Source organism: Orcinus orca, chromosome 3 (genome assembly GCF_937001465.1).
Source record: "Orcinus orca chromosome 3, mOrcOrc1.1, whole genome shotgun sequence".
Taxonomy (NCBI): domain Eukaryota; kingdom Metazoa; phylum Chordata; class Mammalia; order Artiodactyla; family Delphinidae; genus Orcinus; species Orcinus orca.
Window position 1 is genome coordinate 58,871,020 of NC_064561.1, and position 21,064 is coordinate 58,892,083.

At 55.6% G+C, this 21,064-nt stretch overlaps 1 protein-coding gene across 17 annotated transcripts in view; it reads right to left on the minus strand.

Moving 5' to 3' along the window:
• TCOF1 (treacle ribosome biogenesis factor 1) overlaps positions 1–21,064 on the minus strand; it is a 39,277-nt gene that overhangs the window by 746 nt on the left and 17,467 nt on the right. For 4 of the 17 annotated variants that reach the window (XM_033406751.2, XM_033406750.2, XM_033406743.2 and 1 more), the window contains 13 exons: positions 18,470–18,607; positions 18,083–18,268; positions 17,749–17,955; positions 14,407–14,514; positions 9,560–9,743; positions 8,033–8,169; positions 6,359–6,472; positions 5,804–6,050; positions 5,254–5,339; positions 4,532–4,712; positions 2,057–2,596; positions 1,267–1,364; positions 470–513 (listed from right to left, as the gene is read on the minus strand). In XM_033406751.2, coding sequence (XP_033262642.1) covers positions 487–513; positions 1,267–1,364; positions 2,057–2,596; positions 4,532–4,712; positions 5,254–5,339; positions 5,804–6,050; positions 6,359–6,472; positions 8,033–8,169; positions 9,560–9,743; positions 14,407–14,514; positions 17,749–17,955; positions 18,083–18,268; positions 18,470–18,607 — 2,253 coding nt within the window. In that variant the 3' untranslated portion in view covers positions 470–486. Of the gene's footprint in view, positions 1–469; positions 514–1,266; positions 1,365–2,056; positions 2,597–3,115; positions 4,180–4,531; positions 4,713–5,253; positions 5,340–5,803; positions 6,051–6,358; positions 6,473–8,032; positions 8,170–9,559; positions 9,744–14,406; positions 14,515–16,923; positions 17,204–17,399; positions 17,578–17,748; positions 17,956–18,082; positions 18,269–18,469; positions 18,608–21,064 lie in introns of those variants that run through there. The other 13 variants (XM_033406745.2, XM_033406744.2, XM_004280350.4 and 10 more) reach the window with 13 other exon arrangements.

A 21,064-nucleotide genomic window follows, 5' to 3' on the forward strand; every position in this document is an offset into this window, starting at 1 on the left:
GGCTCAGCCAGGCGGATCACTTAACCACTTCACCACTACCTGGGAAGCACAGAGCCATCAGAATGGCTTGTTTTGAGCAAATCATCTTCCTTCCCATGAGGAAATGCCCTCGAATTACAAAATCATAAGGAAAAGGAACTGGCAGTGGCAAGGGAGAGACTGAGCTGTCCCCGACCTCAAGCCTTATCCTCATGTACAGAGGCACCAGACCAGCGCCCACCTCCCACTGCACACTCAGTGTCGGTCACTGCCAGGCCTGTCCCGGACACTTCTGATTCTACAGCTCTGGTTCCCGGCATCACCCACTGACCCTGAGGAATGCAACCTCTTTCACCAAACCCCCTTCCCTTCAGGGCCTACCCACGAAGCCCAGTCTAGCTCCCCGGAACCACGGTGAATGCTGGGCCTGCCCTCCCACTCTTCCCGGGGAGCAGATGGTCAGCAGGGGTTCCCGGGTCAGGAAGTGCACCTGCCGCCTGGTGTCCCTCAGACAGTCTGCTCTGCCGTCTTCTTCTGTGAAGAGAGAAGTACGTATGAGAGGCTCCTGTACCTGAAGCATCTCCCCACCCACGCTGCCCCCACCAGGAGGGGATGTGACAGTTGTCTCCTGAGGATTCGTGGCTCCCCCAGAACAGATTTTGGGCATATAGAGATCCCGAGGGTAGGGATGGCGGCCCCCGTGTGCTCTGGAGGAAGGAGCTCAGGGCTTTGCAGCAGCAGATGCTCAGCTTTTCTGACCACAGCTGAAGCCCTGCTGGCCATGGTGAGAACTGCGCCTGAGTAGAAGGTGCTGAGGGCCCCCTCGCCAGGGGATCAGCCCTTGACCTGCATGAAGCAGACTGTGTGTGTTTCTGTGGTGGGGATGCCCTGCCCGCTGGGGCACACACATGCCAGGGAATGTTTCCTCTCACCTGGAAACCTGCAACAGCCTACCTGGCCTCCCTGCCCACCTGGGGGGGCTCTGCTTTCTTCACTTGTCATAAGAATATCCTTCTATCTCACAAGCAACATAGGGCCACTCCGTGGTGCCCATGTGCACAGACCTCGTGCCCCTCAGGGTGACGCCCCACCCCTAGCTCTTCTCTAGTGTATCATAACGCACAAGCCCCCGTTCTGGACCCTGAGAATGGAAGGGGCACAGTGACCAGGTCTGGCCCACACGAACCCCTACCCTGACATGCAGAGGCTGGGGCTGATCACATTCACCCTGGGGACTGGGTTTGGGCCCCCTTTTCGCGCCTGAGACTCCTCAGGAACTCACGCTACCTTTTTCTTCTTTTTCTTCTGCAATGGTGAGTCAGGGTCTTTGGTTGAGGCCTTTTTTGCTTTCTTCTTCTTTTCTTTTTTTTCCTTGTCTTTTTTTTCTAAGGGAAGAAAGTAAACTTGTTAAACAACAGGTGCTAGTCTTAAATGCTGGCGTCAATGTCGAGAGACACAGGGGGCGGGTCTCCAGGGGCCCTGGAGCTCTCCCCCCCCAAATGCCCCACACCATGGGGAGCCGTCAAAGCACAGGTCCATAGGCCTTTGCGACCAACTGCCCTGGCCCTCGGGCCAGCCTCGTGATTTCTGCTCCATCCATGGACCATCTGGACTATTACCATTTTCCTTTAGCTCACTCTGTAAAACTTCTACACATTTATTTTAAAAAGACCCTTTCAACCTGTAAATGGGAATGAGTTATCACCCATCATACAGGGCCGGAGTGAGGGTTAAAGGCAGCCCTGCCGCAGGCGGAGACCAGTGCAGAGCGCGCTGAGGGGCAGCTGCTGTCCAGGAGCCTGGATCGCAGGGGCCTGAGCTGCAAGTGCGCGTGGCGGTGGCTGCTATGAGGGAGCTAGGGGCTCCGTGGGCACACGCCCTGGAGCCGTGAGCACCTTCTCAGCAGTGGTGGCCCCTGTGCTCCGGCACCTGGTTCTGGCTTTGCCCATCCTGCCCACCATGGACAAGCCATGCTCAGCCCCATCTCTGTGCTGGCTGGGGGCTGCCTGCCCGGGAGGTGACCGACAGCGCTCGGCGGGGCTGGGGAACGCGCTCCGGGACTGCACTGGGCACTTACTCTTGTCGGCTTTCTTCTTCTCCTTCTTGCTCTTTGGGTTGCCTTGGTCTCCCCCCTCACCCTTCACCTTCCCCGGCTCCCCTTCTGGCTTCTCCTTGGCCCCCTGGGAGCCGGGAGACTCCTTCTCCTTCTTCTCCTTGATGTCACCACTCGCTTTGTCCCTCTTGGATTTCCCCTTAGAAGTCCTGGGGGCCTTTTCTGGGGACACCGCACGCTCCCCGCCATCCCCGGCCGCCAGCTGCTTCTTCTTCTTGCTCCTGGGGGCTCCGGCGGCTGTCTGGTCTTCGGAGAGCTTCCGCTTGTTGCCCAGGCGGCCCTTCCGGCTGCCCTCCTTGGCCGCACCCACGGCCTTCTTCTTCTCCTGCTCCAGCAGCTCCGCCAACACCTTCGCCACCGACGCCTGCACCTGCGCCTCACTCAGGGGCCAGGGCTCGCTCAGCAGGCGCCGGGTGATGTCGCTCTGCAGTGCCTGCATGGAGGCCTGGGGGCTCCTGGGCCCCTTCCCGGTCTTCTGAGGTGTGGCGCTAGCCTCTCTTCTGCCTATGGAGAGAGGACCCGGGGTCACGGACCTGAGAGAAGCAGGAAATAGACCTCTCGTGGAATGAAAGTCAAGGGGCTCCAGCACAGACCTGACCTCCTCTGGTGCAGTACAGAGGGGGACGGCGGGGCCCCGCTGGGTCTCCGGCTCACACCTCTCTGCCAGCTTCTAACTTAGAGCTCTCTTCTTGTCTCCTCACACTAAAAACTCAAGTTCAGGTTGGGGATGGAAATTAACTCCAGAATGTTCGTCAATGGGCTTGAAATCTACCAACAAATCAAAGAATCTAACCGTCAGGATAGGGATAGTATCTACCAGTCAGGAGTCCAGCGCTGGGAGGCAGGAGACCTGGGTTCTGGGTCTGACAACCAAACTCAGTTTCCCCATTTGTAAAATGAGGGGTTAGATGAACTGTGAGCCCCCTCACCCCCATTCTAAATCACAGACTCGTAATAAAAGCGAAGGCCACGCGGTCAGTCAACTCACGGCCACCTGCGCACAGTGGGCCCAGGCCCTCCGTGGTCAGGGGTCCAGGTGGTGTGGCCTGGGGGTGCTGGGTGCAGTGAACATGCACATGGTGGCTGACTAAGCAGGTTTACTGCCTGCCAGAGTGACTCCTGCTGCAGCCTTTGTTTAGAACTTTCCACGCCTCTGCTCTCCTTTGATAATTGTATGCTGGCTACACGTGTGAAAAACCTTCCACGGCCCCCTCTAAAATGTCTCCCTGTCACACCCGCCTCTCACAAAGAGAAGAACGCTGGGGAAGAAAGTGAGCAATGACTCCTCTGCTGACCCGGCACCAGGCAAGCTGTGCGAAAAGCCCAGGGACTGGGGGGTGTGGGACTCAGCATATGTCCTGACGCCGCCCCAACTTCACAGGTGACTTGGCGGGTCTCAGCCCCATTCGGGGCCTCACAGCACAAGTGCGCCGACACCCTGGGCTCGGGGAGGTGCTGGTGGCTTGGCCCTGCTCCACGTGGGGAGGAGAGGGCTGTTCCCGGCAGTGGGCCCTGCAGCAGCTCTGGCTCCAGAGCCCTAGTGGGCCAGGGGTGGTGGGCAGAGCGGGTTGCAGGACAAACGGAGGCCCAATTCAGTCCTCTGGTGCTTCTTGGCAAGGACAGGAGTCGGCTAGAGAAGGGAGCTGAGGAGGGCACGGGTGCCTCGGCAACCTCTCTCCCTGCAGCCCACTTCTCTGCTTCCTGTCTACCAAACACCTTAGAACACCAAGGCCAGGGAACCCCTAGAGCTGTCCCAGGTGTACCCTCTAAATGTCCCATAGTGCTGGCACAGTCAGCGGTGGCTGGTGCCCTAGGCCAGGTGACCTGAGCACTCCAGTCTGCCCTCCAAACACTGCATGACCATTTTCCACATGTGCCATTTTCTACGTGACATCAATGGATGCATCGACCCCTGCCCTGTCTGGTTAAGGCGCTGAGGTCCAGAGAGGCCAGGGGCTCGTCTGAAGCTTTAGAGAACGTCAGTCCATAGCCTGGGGTCATCGCCATGTGCTGAAGACTTCTCCAAACGTGGCCCCACCTTCTGTCTGAGCAACCCTGAGTCCCGACGTCCCGCACCATGAGCCTACCTGTTAGGAAGAAAAGTCAACATGGACAGCTAGAGAGCGCCAAGGCCTGCCCTGAAAGTCAAGGTGCACCTCCTCTAAGGCAGGGGTCACCCTACCAGGTGCACCAGCATCCCACAGGGCTGGATAACCCAACCTCCAGGCTGCCCTAGACCACAGCAGCCAGCCCCGTGGGCGCAGGCCCCTGCCCTTTCATGAGCACCTCCAGGCATGATGCAGGGGTACCAGGCCTCACTTGGGGAGGCCCTGCTGGCAGACAGGACCATGTTGGTGGGACGGCTCCTGAGGGAGGGAGAGAGGCCCCTGCCTCGTCCTTCCACATCCTGCTGTGTCCTTCCTGCAGCCCTCGACTCACCTGTTTTAGGGGACATGGTGCCTGCTGCTTGTTGGGGCTCCACTTCCTGCTTGCCGTCTGGGGCATCTCTGGTGGCCGGAGTAGAGGAAACCAAGGGGTTGGGGTCTGGCTTGGGAGTGGCCTTTGAAGCCTGGGAACTGGCCGGAGTTAGCCCAGGGGTCACATAACCTGAGAGGAGAGACTGAAGAAGCCCAGTGTGAAGAGGCCCAGCAGTGTATGGCCTGCTATGAGGACACCAGCACAGGGACCCCAAGGGTTGGGCCAGCCCTACTGGGTGGTGGGCACACCAGCCCTCTGTGAGTACCTCCTGCACTATTTTAATTAATACATAGTTTTAACAGGCACATTTAAAAAGGAAACTTCTTATTACTAATGCAAATGGAAAAGCACTAGCATTGGCTACGTACAGATGATAACCTTAAAAGAAACCCCATCTGTTAAAGAGCGTTTTTATATGAGGATCACCTAAATCAAGGTAAGCCCTGTCTACAGACTCCAAGAGTCCGCTGCTCACGACTTTATGTTGAAAAGGGGCCTCGGGGCAGGAGCCAGCCTGGCTCCACACGGACAGGACCCTGCCCAGGGCCCTTGGGAAAAGGAAGAGCCCAGACCTATGAGCCAGGGAGTGGCCTCGGCCTACAACTGCATAGGTGGGCAAGAGCCTGGCCTGGGGCTCCTGCCCCAAGGCCCCCAAGGTTGCCAGCCCCTTCCCTCGCGGTTACCTGGGAAGGTGCCACCACCTCATCATCGCTGGAGTCTGCTGTGGTCTCTTCCACCAACGTCTCCCTCCTGGAGGGGGCTGGACCTACTGGAGAAGCACAGGTATCCTACTGGGAGTCCCAGGTACCCTGTGCCAGCTAGACAGGCCGGAGCCCTCAGGAGGGCCCCAGGACAGCCTGGTCCCTGTGTATGTGCCTCACCCTCCCGCCCAAGGCTTCATCTGCTCCCTTCCAAGGTCTACTGCTATTCACAGCATTCCAAGTGAGACACCTGAATGCCAAAACCTAATTCCCAAGGGAGGCATGGCCCTGGGATTTTGGGGCCTCAGTTAGGGGAGCTTGATACCAAAAAGTTGGGAGTGGCCAAACAGCCTAGTAGGAAGGCCTCTAACGTCATGTGGACCAACTCTGTTATGGGGTTGTGCAGCTGGGTAAACTGAGACCCTGTGTGGGATGGCTAGGCCAAAGTCGCAGAACAAGTGGAGATACAAAGCAGAGGCCTGAGGCGAGGGCTCCACCAGGTCCCCCAGCCTTTTCTTCCCAGGACCCTCACCTGGCCTGTGGGTCAATGGGGCCACCTGGGGCCCCTCAGCATCTTCTTCACTCCCTGAAGAGCTGCCACTGCTGTCCTTGCTGTCATCTGAGGTCCCAGAGGCCTTGGCCTTGGGGCGTCCCGAGGGAGTGGCTATGGCCCGCTGGGTTGCAGGAACCTCAGGCTTTCTGAGCTTGTTGGCCCCTCTGGCCTGCGCGGGGGTGCTCTGGGGACTCGTCATGGGCAGTGTTCCCCGAGCACTGTCAGTCTAATTTGGTGAGAGGAGAAAGGGTGAAAGGAAAAATTAGGGGAAATAAGATCTGGTGCTTACTGAACACCTCAGTTAAGGGCCAGGCACCGTGTTAGCTGCTTCGCACACAGGCCTCATTTAATCCTCCCACAACTCTCTAAGACGGGCAGCAGAAGCCCGGGAGGTAAGTGTGTGTGCTAAGGCCAGTGCTGGTAAGTGCTGGTGCTGGGACTCAGGCCCCTGCCTGGGCCCTGCCTTCTACCCTCTGCGGTCTCTGATGACCGTCCCCTCCAGAGTGGGGCCTGGCCCCCAGCTCCCCAGCTCACCCCACTTGAAGACAGGGTCCTGGCAGCAGGAGGCTGGGCCTCACTGGCTTTCTGGGCAAGGACCTTCAGGGCAGCCTGGGTCAGCGGGAGGTGAGCTGGGTTCCTCTTTGTCACCTGTGGACAGCCAAAGGCAGCCCTGAGACTCCCAAGTTCCCAGGATGCCACCATGCCACAGCCTGGTCAGATCCTGTCTGGCTGGGGTGGAAGGGGACCTGTAGCTGCAAGAGGAACCTGGGGCTGGAGTGGAGGACTGAGGGGCAAAGGGGCAACGCCACCATCTGGGCAGAAAATGGTGCCAGGCTTCAGGTTATGAGCTAATCATAGCGTTCTCAGAGGTCCAAAGACAGCTCCCAGCCCAGGGGAGGGAAGCAGCTCAGGCTCCACCGGAGGCCCCACCACTCAATCTGCGCCTCTAGCCTCGTGGCTGTAACGGCCTCCTTAACGGTCTCCCTGGTGCCACTCCTGCTTCCCACACACGGCAGCGGCCAAGGACAGAGAACGGAACGAAACCTGGGTGTGATCCCTCGCTGAAACCTCCAGGCCCCCCGCGGCCCTCACCAGGCCCTCACCATGCGTTGTCAGGCCTGGCCCCTCCGCCCCAGCTTCTTCCAGCTCTCCAACCCCCAAGTGCTTCCCCAGAGGTCCCTGCACCTGGGTCTCCCTGCTTGGAGGGCTCCCCAGCTCGCCCAGGCCTGGCTGCTTCTCCGGCCTCAGTGCTGCCTCCTCTGGGAGGCCACCCCGGCCCGTCCTTTCTAAAGCAGGTCATCCCCCGGTTCCCTAGTTGGTGAGTACTTTAACTTCTGGTCTCCTTGTTTCATGGCTGACCCCCGCCTTGGGAACTCCACGAGGGCAGGGACCCTCCTTGTCTTCTTCCTGTTGTATCCTCAGTGTCCCACATGGACAGATGCTCAGCACCATCTGCTGGCTGAACGGCCACATGGATGCAGGTTGTTGGGTGCCGTGACCACAAGCCAGCCACCCACTCAGCACCCATGCTCCCAGGAAGCTCTTTTTGAGCTGTAGCTCGTGATGAGCCCCTCTGAGTGGAGGTACCCAAGTCCTGCTGCCGCCTCCCCAGCTCTCCCTCCTCCTGCCTTCTCAGAAAAAACGGGCGGGCACAAGGGGTCAGGGAAACAAACCCTACAGCCCCGAGAGCAATGGACTGGGAGGCAGGAGCCCCGATTCTGACCCTGCCTGATCCTGGTCACGTCTGGACCGTCTTGCTGAGGGCGTGGTGCTCAGTTTCATCATTTGAATGATGAGCCATTAACTCTCCCCTGCCCGGTTTTTAAGTTCCAGCAAGGACCAAATAAATAAAAATGCACTGAAATCCGTGAAGCCTGGGAAGAACGCTCATGGTCACTATGACAAATACTGACAATGGCAAACTTTTGTTCAAACCGGGAGAGAAAAAACAAACCAAAGGCCTGACATTGTTGAAAAAGCTGCTGAGGGACTCAGGGAGCAGCGCTGGCTCTGCCCGGGCGCCACATGCCAGATCACGCAAGGCTAATTCGGATCAGGGCTGCGGCCAGGCCAGGAAAGGCTCTGGCTTCGAGGGGGCGGGTGAAAGCAACTGCGCTGCCACCCAGAAGCCCTGTGGGGAAGTGGGGGCAGACGAGGGAGCCCCGCAGCCCTGCTAGCCCGCACAGCGCCCCCCGGTCCGTCGGGTACCTGAGTGGCTGGCGTCTCCTGTTTCTTGCCTTCAGACACCCGACTGGTGTCCTCACTGCTGCCGGCCCCCACCATGCTGGCTCTGAGGGCTGCCCTGGGGTGGGCCGTGGGCACAGTTGCCACGCTGGTCCTAATGGCTGAGACGGAGCGGGAGGGGCTGCGTCAGGGCACAGGAGCCTGTGGCCTCCCCGGAGGAGCAACACCCAATCTCTCAGCCCATCCTGAGCGGTGCCCGGGGCCTCTGCGGTAGAAGCCTGTTAAATCCCCTCCCAAGCGCCTTCCAGGCAGGATCTGCCACTGTCTCCACATGACAGGGAGACGACACGACTGCTGTGGCTGTCACCCCAGGCCTCGTCCTCGCCACCTTCAGCCACCCCCCCGCCCCCGCCGCTGGCCAGGCCCGCTCCTCCTGAGCAACAGGCAGAGCACTGGAGCCAAACGTGACTCTCCGCGCATGTAAAACAGTCTCTCTTGAGGACAGCCTTGGTCATGTGCAGAGGCTCGATTACACATGTTCACTGCAGCACTGTTCATGATAGCCAAACACCCCAAACAAAACGCTCAGCTTCCTCCAACGTGGTGCTGGCTAAGCAAACTGCAGGATCCCGCCCCGGTGACCACTCTGTAGCCAGCGGGCATCATGCTGTAAATATGTAACGTCACAACATACCAAATAAAGATTACTGAGCGTATGTACAGTGTGGTCTCACTAAAAACACATGGCGTTATCGTAGGTTTTTGCAAAGTTAATAGTTGTAAAATGTTAACAGTAATTATTCTGGACAGTGGGATTCCAAGTGAGGTTTTTTCTTTTGTGCTAACCTGCATTTCTTAATTAGCCTACCAAGATCAGGTATTAATATCTTCATTAAAAAGTGTTCTAGTAATAATAATAGTAATTAACCATTTTCTTGTTATCACTGTTAGAATCACAGATTGTCAAAAGTCAAAGAAGGGCTTCCCTGGTGGCGCAGTGGTTGAGAGTCCGCCTGCCGATGCAGGGGACACGGGTTCGTGCCCCGGTCTGGGAAGATCCCACATGCCGCAGAGCGGCTGGGCCCGTGAGCCATGGCCGCTAAGCCTGCGTGTCTGGAGCCTGTGCTCCGCAACGGGAGAGGCCACAACAGTGAGAGGCCCGCGTACCGCAAAAAAAAAAAAAAAGTCAAAGAAATCCCAGATCTGGTCCTGTCTCTAGGAATCCTTCCCTACATGTCTCTGTTTAGGGATTACCTAACCCCTCCCCTTTACATGCCACCAGGAACGGAAGGCTCACTACCTCACAGCCCTCTCCATGTTCAGTCAGTTGTTACAAAGCTCTTCCTTATACTACAAACCTGGTCCCTGCAGCTTCTAGCCTCTGGTCTGGGATCTACCCTTTGGAGCCAGCACAGAGAAGCCCCAACAGCTACTTCTCCTGAGCCAGCCCAGTGGGGGTGTGTGTGCATGTGTGTGTGCACGCGGGTGTGTGTGCGTGTGTCTGGCAGTTGCAGCAGGGGAGTCAGCCCTGCACAGTGGGCCTGTGCTCACCAGGAGTCAAGCACTGCGTAGCGGGGATCACGTCCTCATCCTCACTCTCAGAGGAGCTCCTGGGTGTGCTCTCTGAGGCCTGGGCCTTCCTCGGGGTGCTTGTAGCCTGGGTTTGGGCGGGGGTAGCAGCTGGGCCAGCTGGACTACGATTAGGGTCGACAAAAATCAGAGGGGTTTTAATCACCTTGAAAAACAAAAACAAAACACACCCCCCCAGTGATTAAAGGCTTGGCCAGGGGAAGAGGAAGGGGAAGGTGGGTAGGGGAGGGTTTTATAAGGCAAGGGGTCCAGAGAGCTTGGGGTGGCTGGGCACAGTCAGAGGCCATTCTAGCTGCCCAGGGCACTCCCAGCTCACTCCCAGTCCACACACCCACTAAGACCCCGCACAGCACCTCACAGCTCACAGGGGCCCATCTGACCCTCACACAAACCCCTGAGGTCAGCAGCGTTAGCTCCATCATACAGATGGGAAAACTACAAGTCCAGAGAGGGGAGGAGAGCTGCCTAAGGTCACATGGCCCAACGGAAGCAGAGTCAGGGCCAGAACGTGCAATTCAGCTTCCCTCCTCTGGCTGACTTCAGAGACACCTGCCGCATGGGGCGCTCCAAGCAGCGCCCCCCTCAGTTGCCTGGTTGTTATACATGATTCACCCGGGGAGTTGTTCACAATCTAGTTGACCCATGCCCAAGAGTCTGATGCCACCTCCTGAGGGTGTGGCCAGGATGCAGCAACCCAACTACATCAGCCCAGTATCTTCAACAAATAAACTACACAGGGAAAATCAACAGAGTAAGAGCGAAGGGACCCAGTACAGTGTGTGGCTCTTACATGGACTCCTATCTGACCATGCCAGATATAGAAAACGTCATTCAGGAGACAACTGGGGAAATGGGGACACTAACTAGGTGGGTCAACTTTTTAGGGATTGTGCTTAAAAAAAAAAAAAGAGATTCAGTGGTGTTGGGGAAGTGAGTTGAAGGTTTGGATGAAACAAGCTTGGTCACAAGTTCAGAACTACCAAAGCTGGGGATGGTACTTGGGAGCTCTGTACACTGCTCTATCTGTGGGTATGCTTTGCATTTTCCAGCGAGACACTGAAACAAAGAGAAAGAAAGCAGGACCACCTGGTATTCTACAGATGCCTGGGAACCACAGCTCCAGTGAACATGCCCACTGCACAGAAGGGCATCTGGGGAGCCTACTTTCCAGTCCCCAAAGGTCAGGGCTGGTCTGGGTTCTGGCCCCAGCCCCACCCCCACGGGGAGAGGAGGGCAGCAGGCGGGAGCTGCCCACGGCCACGGTCTGAGACCCAGGTCTCTGCCCACCTGCTGAGCCTGACTCCACCTCCTCCCAGGGTGCTGCTGGAGAGGTAAAGTAAAAAGGAAAGCAGAAAGGGGCCCGCCCAAGGGGGGAAGCTCTGCTGGGCTTGGGCCCTTCCTACCCCTGCCAAACGGCCTCCCCCATGGCTGCTCGGATCTGCCACTTCCAGAGCCTTCCTTCCCACGTGATGAAAGAGAGAAGATGGAAAGTGGGAGAAGGCTTACAGTTGAGGGAGGGGGGATCTATATATATGTGAGAAGACAGAGGAACAGATTGTCGGGGATGAAGAGAGGCAGCAAGCCCACTGAGGCAAACAATAGCGTCTGGGATGTTAAAAGCAGCTCCGCAGCAGAAGCCTCCTCCCTGTTCCACCTGCCCACGCCCTGCACCCCTCCCTCCCCCGGGCTGGGGGCTGGGCAGGGGGCCTGGCTTTGGGGGCCGGGGCACGAGGGGGACCCTGGCTGAGCCCTGGACTGGGGAGGGTTCAGAAGGAGGGCTGTGCTGCCCAGGGGTATGTGGGATGCACTTCTGATCCCACCTCTGCCACGACCTCACCTTGTAGCCCAGCCCCTGAGCTTCGTGGGCCTCACTGTCCCACCTGCTGAAAGGGCTATTAGTAACCCCAGCCTGGGCTCACTCACCGGAGGGCCTCTGGTCTGCCCAGTACACACAGGGGTGACAAGGGCTTTCTTTCTGGGGTACGTCAGAAAAGACGCACTGGAAATGGAAGCAGCCCGAACATCTGGCTGGACGCCCCGTGTAGGTGCTGCGCAGTGAGGGCCCAGAGGGAATGCAGGCGCTCCTTTCCTACTACAGGGTCTGACGCCTGTAGGACCAAACCCGGGGGCCTTCTAGAAGTCACAGCTGAGCGCATCACAAGAGTGCCCTCATTCCAGTCTGGGGCAGAGCAGGGGTCGGGTGGATTAGCCCAGGCTGCTGACTCCAAGGGACATGGCCATGAAGGTACCCGAGCTCTGGACGGTAGCACTTCTCCAAAGCCTCTCCCACAGCTGCCTGGGACTGGTTAGCAGATCCTGGGCCCACTCCACCCCAGGGAGATGAGAAATCCCACTCGCAGGGATGTGGTCTGGAGCCTCCACGGTTCACCAGCCCCCAGGGAATCTCACCCCAGGGGTTGAGAAGGCTGAAGCTCAGCGAGAGCAAGTGGCCCTACCCAGGGTGACCAGCAAACTGGTGTCAGAGACAGGGCTGGAAGCTAGTCCTCCAGGCACCAGACAGGAACTCCTTCCAGGACCAACCATGCTAAGCCTCTGATTTAACACCCTCATTTAGTTTCTTGCAGGTCTCTTCTTTCTTTCTGACTCAACCTAAAACTCTGAAGGCAGGGCCTAGTCTTCTTAATTTGGTACTTACCCCAGATCCCAGCACAGACCCTGGCCTGGGGTTAATGCCAGCACAACAGGGCTGAACCACGGACCACCCCCCAAGGTGCCCCTCAGAGCAAGGGGGCAGGCCCCACCCCCTGCATGCGGGGAGGCTGAGGCACAGTGAGGGGGCCTGGGAATGGACCACATCCCCTCTCTGCCTCCCAGCCTGGGGCTCTGCCCACCACCCTGGGATCAATCCCTTTCCCGCACGGACGGGCTAATAATAAAAACAGTGAAACTCGTCAACAGAGAAGTGCCTGATAAATGCATAATAACGATAATAATAATAATTAGTGAGCTTGGGATTAAGGAGATAAAAATGCCCCAGTTAGGAGGAGGCTGCAGCTTCCCCAGGCCGTGCCATCTTCCCTGAATCCTCCCGGGGAATGCACAAAGTGCTGACTTTTTTCTTTCCTCTTTTTTAATAGGGACTCCAGAATACTGAGGACTAACGTACCAATTAAATGGTTCAGTTTAAGCATGATGTTCATATTAATTGTGTTAGTCCACCCCCTCAGGGAAGGGCGAAACGCGCCCCCCCCCAGCTGTTTCGATCCTGCTCAGAGAAGGAGGCAGCCCCCAAAAGGCTCCAGAGAGCCAGAGGGCAGTGTCCAAGCCCTGCTTCCTTCCTGCCACGGAGAGGGGAGTGTCGGGGTAGTGCCAGAGAGCGGACAGCCTGGGTTCAAACACCAGGTCTGTCCCCTTGTTACAGCCCTGTGACACCAGGGCAGCTCACCCAACTTCTCTGGGTCTCATTCCTTCCTCCTCAAAATGGTAATAAAAGAAGCACCTAGGGCTTCCCTGGTGGCACAGTGGTTGAGAGTCCGCCTGCCGATGCAGGGGACACGGGTTCGCGCCCCGGTCCGGGAAGATCCCACATGCCGCGGAGTGGCTGGGCCCGTGAGCCATGGCCGCTGAGCCTGCGCGTCCAGAGCCTGTGCTCCACAACAGAAGAGGCCACAACAGTGAGAGGCCCGCGTACCGCAAAAAAAAAAAAAACCCAAAAAACAACAAGAAGCACCTATCCTCATAGGTCTGTTGTGGGGATTAAACAGAATAATGAAAGTATGGGGCCTAGCACAGTCCTTGGCACTCATGAAGTGACCAATGGTAGATGGAGTCGCTCATGGTTATTTTTCTAATCTAGGCTATTAAGGAGAGAAAGGCAGTGAGCACCCCAGCACTGGGGGTGTGCAAATGGCATCTGACTCTACCGATGGACTGATTAGCACGTGGTATATCTAAGGGGAGCTGGTTGTTTTTTTGGCTGCACCGCGTGGCATGCGGAATTTCCCCGACCAGGGATGGAACCTGTGCCCCTTGCATAAGGAGACCCACTGGTCTGGGGGTTGCGGGCTCCAGCATCTCCGAAGGGCCTGGCAGAAGCTTCTAGGAACTTGGGGCTAGAGGAGGACAAAGGGCAGTGCCAGCTGCAGGCGAGGCCTGGGGTTCACACAGAAGCTCAGACACTTGCCAGGTGAAAGTGGGCCTCTGGAGTTGGGCAGACAAGGTGGGCTTGGTCCCGCCCTCAGGGGTAGAGTCGGGGGAGGACGGCCGGCAGCGTGTGAGGATGGGCCACAGGTGTGTGAGTGCGGTCTGGGACCAGGCCTGTGGGATTCTGACAGGCCCTGCAGAGAAGGCTCCCAGTTCCCAACAGGAAGCAGGGGTATCAGCGTCTGCCCCTTCCTTGGCTCCTTATGGGTCACAGGAGTCTGGGGAAATCACTTCAAGTTGTTGGGCCTTGACTCCTGATGCACCACCACGTGCCCTCCTGCCTTCACAGGCCCTCCCTGTCGGGCGGCACGCTGTGTACCTGTGCCAGCATGCAGAGCGGGGAAGCAGGACTGTCACCCTGCCTGTTCACAGCTGAAACAGCCGGGCCTCAGCATGGTTAAGGCAAGCCCGGGCCTTGGAGCTGGTGGGCGGGGCAGCCGGCTCTGACCCTACACCGTCTGGCTCTGCTGCCTTGGCTCTGCTGCCTGCCTCCCAGGGTTACTGTGAGGATGAACGTGTTAAAACAGAGGAAAGAGCTCAGGAAACTGGGAAGTGCTATTTAAGTGGGACAGATCTGCCCCCATGCCCGGGCCCACCTACCCAGCTCTGAGCCTGAGGGTGCTCAGAGCCAATGCCTGGCCTACCTGTCTCGCTGGCAGCTCATCACTGCTGGTTGAGGACCCCTCTGCCTTCTTCTCCGGGGGCGCTGGGGCCAGGGTCTTGCTTCTGGCAGTTTTGGAGTTACCCTCCTTCTGACGGGACAAGCATATGGTGGGTGAGGGGGCATTTGTTAGCCGAGGGGAAGCACAACTGAGAGGCCGGGGTGGGGAAACCACGGCCAGAGAGCAACGACCCTCAGTCTCCGGGGGAGATAGCATGACCCCCCTATATACACACGGGGGGCACAGCTGCTGGCCCGGCATGCCTCCCAGCCACTGGGAACACAGGTCTCCACTCTGTCTATCTTTCCTCCGGAGCTGACTCTGAACGTGAAAGGGATGTGTGAGTCAGACACCACTAAAACCTGAGGGCTGGCATGCTGTTGGCCGGGCATCTGAATGAGAGGTGATAGTGGCCCGGGACGAAGTGGCAGGGGTGGGGCCAGGGGCCCCAGCACAGCTCACACCTGGCTGTCACAGCCCCAGCTAAAAGCAGCAGTTGGCTGAGGGTGCTCTGAGCAGCTGTGATCCCCTCCTGCCCCCCTCCTGCCGGGCCAGGCTTAGACGAGGGGGGCGGGCTGGCTGGGAAGAGCCGTCGGGAGCCAGAGGATGACTCGGAGAGCAGTGATTAATCAGCAAGGCACTGCTGGTGACCAGCTCAGGGGAGCCCAGGCAGGTGCAGAGGGCAGCTCTGGGCCTCCCTACTGGTGCGAAGGCCCCACTTTCACCACTCAGAAAAGCAGGACCCATGTTGCCTGAGCCTCCAATTTCTTAAGAAAAGCTGGAAGATCCTGATTTGTGTATTTCCCAATTTTTAAAATGAATCAACTACAATGCACACTGCAACAGCCACACCCCCATGGCTTCCTTGCTCACAGAACCCTGACTCTGTTCTGGGGGTCCCCACCACAGGCTTTGGAGAGGGTGGCTCCTTCTCCTAGCCAATCACAGGAACTACAGGCCTCTCATCAGTGAGTGACTTTTTTGGGGGGTGGCAGGGGGCGGGCAGAGCACATGCCTTAGATCTGGTCAAGGAGACAAGGGGAGGGGAAGTCAACTGGGGGATTTCCTAGCTCTTTAGGAGATGCTGCAGCCCTGCTGTGACAATGAGGCACACGAGGCATAGAGACGGAAGAAATCTGAGTCACTGATGATGCTGAGCTGAAGGAACCACCTTTACAGACACCTTATCCTGAAACATTGTGCACTGAGATAACCAATCCCCTCAGCATCTAAGCGCTTGTGAAGTAGCTCTGTTTTCTCCTGCAGATTAGGATGTCCCGACTGATACAATAACCTGTTTCTAACTTTACAGGGACTTCCCTGGTGGCGCAGTGGTTGGGAATCTGCCTGTCAATGCAGGGGACACGGGTTCGAGCCCTCATCCAAGAGGATCCGACATGCCATGGAGCAGCTAGGCCTGTGCGCCACAACTACAGAGGCTGTGCTCTGGAGCCCACGAGCCACAACTGCTGAGGCCCGCGCACCTAGGGCCCGTGCTCCGCGATGGGAGAGGCCACCACAATAAGGAGCCCACGCACCGCAGCGAGGAGTGGCCCCCGCTCGCTGCAACTAGAGAGAGCCCAAGCATAGCAACGAAGACCCAATGCAGCCCAAAAAAAAAAAAAAATTAAAAAACAAACAAAAGAAACTTTACAAAAAGCACCACAGTCCAAAACGTGGCTGGGACCCTTGTGTCTTAGTCTGGCATTTAGGTCCCCATAAATGTTACTGGTAACAAGCAACTAGAAGTGACTATTGCCTACAGGACAGCTGGCCTTTGCTGAACCCACCTGACTTTACATCCCCCCTCCCTTTCCACACTCCCCTCCCCAACCTGGAGGGTCTGTCCCTACTTTTGTGTCTAGGGAACCCCAGGTCTTCCTCCAAGCTCAGCTCAATCATCTCGTTTGGCCTCTCAGACACTTGTTTTCCCAGCACCATCAGAGCACAACCAGAATATTCTCCAATAATCCGGTCACCTTGTCTTGCCCTACAGACTATATGCTCCTTGAGGGCAGGGCCAACATCTTTCATCCTTTTGTCCCTATCAATAAGACAGCGTGTTCAGTAGTGGTCTGATGCACTGAAGGCAGAGAGGTTAGTGCTAGGAGCACTTACACTTCTTGGTGCTTGTTTACTCATGAAGAAAACAGAAATCTATGAGGGGCTGGAGCTCAGCGTGGAACAGGGATTTCCAGCTTCCCTTAAGAAATGGAAGATCAAGGGACTCCCCTCGTGGCGCAGTGGTTAAGAATCCACCTGACAATGCAGGGCACACGGGTTCGAGCCCTGGTCTGGGAAGATCCCACATGCCGCGGAGCAACTAAGCCCGTGAGCCACAACTACTGAAGCTTGCGTGTCTAGAGCCCGTGCTCCGCAACAAGAGAACCCACCACAATGAGAAGCCCGCGCACCCCAACAAAGAGTAGCCCCCACTCTCCACAACTAGAGAGAGTCCACGTGTGCCCGGCAATGAAGATCCAATGCAGCCAAAAATAAATGAATAAATAAATTAATTAATTAAAAAAAAAAAAAAGAAATGGAAGATCTGGCCTTACAAAGGGTCCATCTCCACCAGGTCATAACTGGCTGGAGCTGACAGGGACTGCTTTTCTAGATGAGACAAGGGCTCTCCAGTTTGTCCTAGTTGCCACCACTCCCTACTGTCTCTCCTGACACCAAGGCTCCATGTCAGTTGCCATCTATCACCCCTACCAGGCCTGAGCCCGTTGTTTCCATCACATGTCTGAGTCCTGGAGTTTGTCACCCTGAACTTCTTCTGTGCAAGCAGACAGAGGGAAAATGGTCAAGATAAAAGTCAGTTGCTCATTCCTTCCCTCTCCCCACTCCCCAGGCTTCATGTTAAGCTAGAAGAGCTCTCCTTGAGAGATACACATGCCTACAGGAGGCCCCAGGCCCAGGTGAGGGATGTGACTTCCTCCAGCTTCCCAGGGCCTCATGGTACCTGCATCACAGTCCAAGCCTCCTCATGGCCCTGTGACATCTTTGGGGGCTTGGCAGGAGTTGCTGGCCTAGCCTTCCATGGGGCTGGTGTGCCCACTCGTGCTGTGGAGACCTTGGTAGATATGGGAGTGCCCAGGACACCTTTCATCAGGGAGGCCTTGGTTAGGGGGTTTTTACAGCAGGTTTCACCTAAGGAGACATGGGGTACAGCAGCTGGGGGAAAGGATCCTGGGGTCAGAGCCTTAATCTGGTCTTAATTCCTTCTTCACCTGGCCCTGAACCCACGTTCTGATGCAGGAGTAGGTGGCAGTCAGTGGCTCAGAGGCCTGGCACTGTAGCTGCTTCCTCGTGAGGCCTCACCTGGGCTGGGGGCACAGCTGCTGGCGTCTCCCCATCACTGTCTGATTCCTCCTCGCTGCTGCTCTCCGAGTCCTCTTTCTGCTTCCCGGCCTGAGCGGCTGGGGCTCCTGCCTTCCCAGAGGGTGCTGGGGCAGCGCCTTTCCTGGGGGACCCCTTGGCGGAGGCTGAGGCAGTTCTGACCTGGGGGGTCTTCCCTGAGGGCTTCGCCTGGAGTGAGAGAAGCGGAGTCAGGGAAGGGCGACGGGAGATGGATGGCGCATGTGTAGCTGTGCTGTGGGCAGCTCCTGGCACAAAGGGGAAGCACAGGGCTGCTCTCTGCCCACCCGGGCCTCACCTGAGCGGGCGCCTCTCCCTCACTGTCCGACTCCTCCTCACTGCTCTCCGAGTCCTCCTGTGGGCCCCCGACCGGCCCCAGCTGGGCCTGGGCTGCTGCAGCCAGTGCCTTCCCCATAGCCGGCACAGACAACTGGCCCCTGCCCGAGACGGCACTGCTCTGGGGGGCTCTTGCTGGTGGCTTTACCTGAATCATGAGGAGGGAACAGTATTGGGGAAGGAAGAGGAAAGCACAGTTGCCCTTAAGTGAAGCCCCACCCAGGGCATGGCTGTGGGGAGATCACTCTCACTTGTGCAGAACCCTTGTCCAGGCTGGGGCCACTGCTTGGCCTCCTCTACATCCCACCCTGGCACCTCTTTTGGCACTGGGGACCCCAGTTTGGCTTGCCTTGGCTGGGGACCCCACTTTGGCTTGAGCAGCTGCAGAAACCCCTTTTCCAGGAGCTGATGCTGCCCCTTTGGCTGAAGCCACTCTGGTGGCAGCTGGGTTGGCTTTGGTCTGAGTGGTTTTCACTGAGGTCTTCACCTGGAAGGAGAAAAGGGAATTACGGAAAGGAGGTGAGATGCAATACAGCAGGTAGCCAAGAATGCCGATTCTGGAGTCAGATGCCTGAGTCTGGGTTCTGGCTCCTCCGGTAATAGCTGTGTGAACCTGGGCAAATCATTTGACCTCACTGGGCCTCAGTTTCCTCCTCTATAAAATGGGAATAAATGACGCCTACCCATAGGGACGGTGAGGATTAAATGGGAGATTCCCAGTGTTTAACACAGTGCCTGGCACACAATAAGCACTCAAACTTATTACTGTGAGAACTTTTCTTACTGTTAGCTAAGTATAAGACTACCCAGAGCGAAGGTGTTTTCCAGGCTCCCTTTTAGCTAGGTGGCCATGTGATTAACTTCTGGCTAATGGATGTAAGTCAAGCATACATTTGACTTTCTTACACACGTAGGAAATGTGTCTTCTTCCTCTCTGCTGCCTGGAATGCTGAGGTAATAGCTGGAGCTCAAGCAGCCATCTTAGTCTATGAGATGGGAGCCAAGTACTCAGGATGGCAGAACAAAAAGGAAAACGACTGTTGTTTGAGGTTTTCTTCAGCTTATTCTAAACTAAACTGATATTCAAGGAATCCCCTAAAAGCTTGTCAGAGTCTATAGACAGAACTATAGACATAAGAGCAACGAAAACCAAAATCCTTGATAAGAGTGTGAAAGCAAGCCTTGCTAATGTGAAATCGGATGAGGAATTTGGCATCATCTCAAGGCCCCTGTCTCCTTCAGAGATGTCATTTGAACAGTGATATGCCCTACAACCCAGCTTCCCTCATTCACATGGGACCAAGTGAAACTGTCAGTCATGAATTGAAGAAAGAAAACTCTCTAAAGCACGGACTATGTATGACTAAGGGTAAGGTGGTTAGCAGCACAGAACTCAAGTCATCCAGAGGAGAGTAATGTTTTTTACATAGACTTACAAAAACAAAACAAAAGATACCAAGTCTAAGTTGACCCAACAAGTCTTAAAAGTTTAAAAGGACTGAAATCATACAAAATATATTCTCCAGCCACACAGGATTAAATCAGAGATCAACAACAAAAAGAAATCTGTACAATTCCATATATTTAGAAGTTAAGCCACTTCTTAATAATACATTCAAAGAATAAAAATTTAAAAATACAACATTTCGGGCTTCCCTGGTGGTGCAGTGGTTGAGAGTCTGCCTGCCGATGCAGGGGACACGGGTTCGTGCCGCGGTCCGGGAAGATCCCACATGCCGCAGAGCGGCTGGGCCCGTGAGCCATGGCTGCTGAGCCTGCACGTCCAGAGCCTGTGCTCCGCAACGGGAGAGGCCACAACAGTGAGAGGCCCGCATACCGCAAAAAAAAAAAACATTTCAAAATTTGTGAGACAAAGTTAATGCAGTCCTCAGACGGAAATTTATAGCTTTATATGTTTACATTAGAAAGAAAGAGCTACAATCAAAAATCTAAGATTCCAGGGACTTCCCTGGTGGTGCAGTGGTTAAGAATCCACCTGCCAATGCAGGGGACATGGGTTCGAGCCCTGGTCTGGGAAGATCCCACATGCCTCAGAGCAACGAAGACCATGCGCCACAACTACTGAGGCTGCACTGTAGAGCCCACGAGCCACAACTACTGAGCCTGTGTGCCACAACTACTGAAGCCCGCGTGCCTAGAGCCCATGCTCCACAACAAGAGAAGCCACCGCAATGAGAAGCCCACACAGCACAACGAAGAGTAGCCCTTGCTCACCGCAACTAGAGAAAATCCGTACCCAGCAATGAAAACCCAACGCAGCCAAAATAAATTTAAAAAAGAAAAGAAAAGAAAAAAAATCTAAGATTCCACCTTAAGAGGCTAGAAAAAGAAGAGCAAATCAAACTCAAAGTAAGGAAAGAAATAATAAAGATCACAGTGGAAATTAATGAAGCAGAAAACAGGAAAATGATACAGAAAAATCAATGAAGCCAAAAGTTGTTTCTTTGAAAAGAAAGAAATTGATAAGTCTTTAGCTAAACTTACCAAGAATAGGACAGAAGACACAAATTACCAAAATTAGGAAAGAAAGCAAGACATCACTACAGACCCTATAGATATTAAAAGGATTATAGGGGAGTATTATGAACAAATTTATGTTAACCAATTAGACAACTGAGATGAAAACAGAAAAGTTTCTAGAAAGGCACAAATTATTAACTGTGCACAGAACTATTAACAGGTACAAAATAGAAACTGATTCAAGAATAATAAAATCTGAATATACCAATATCTATTAGAGAAATTGACTTAGTAACTAAAAATCACCCCCCCACAAAAAGCCCAGGCCCAGTTGGCTTGATTGATGAATTCTATTAAGAAAGAAATAATACCAATCCAACACAAACTCTCAGAAAACAGAGCAGAAAATACTACCCAACTAATTTTATGAGGCAGTATCACCCAATACCAAAGCCAGGCAAAG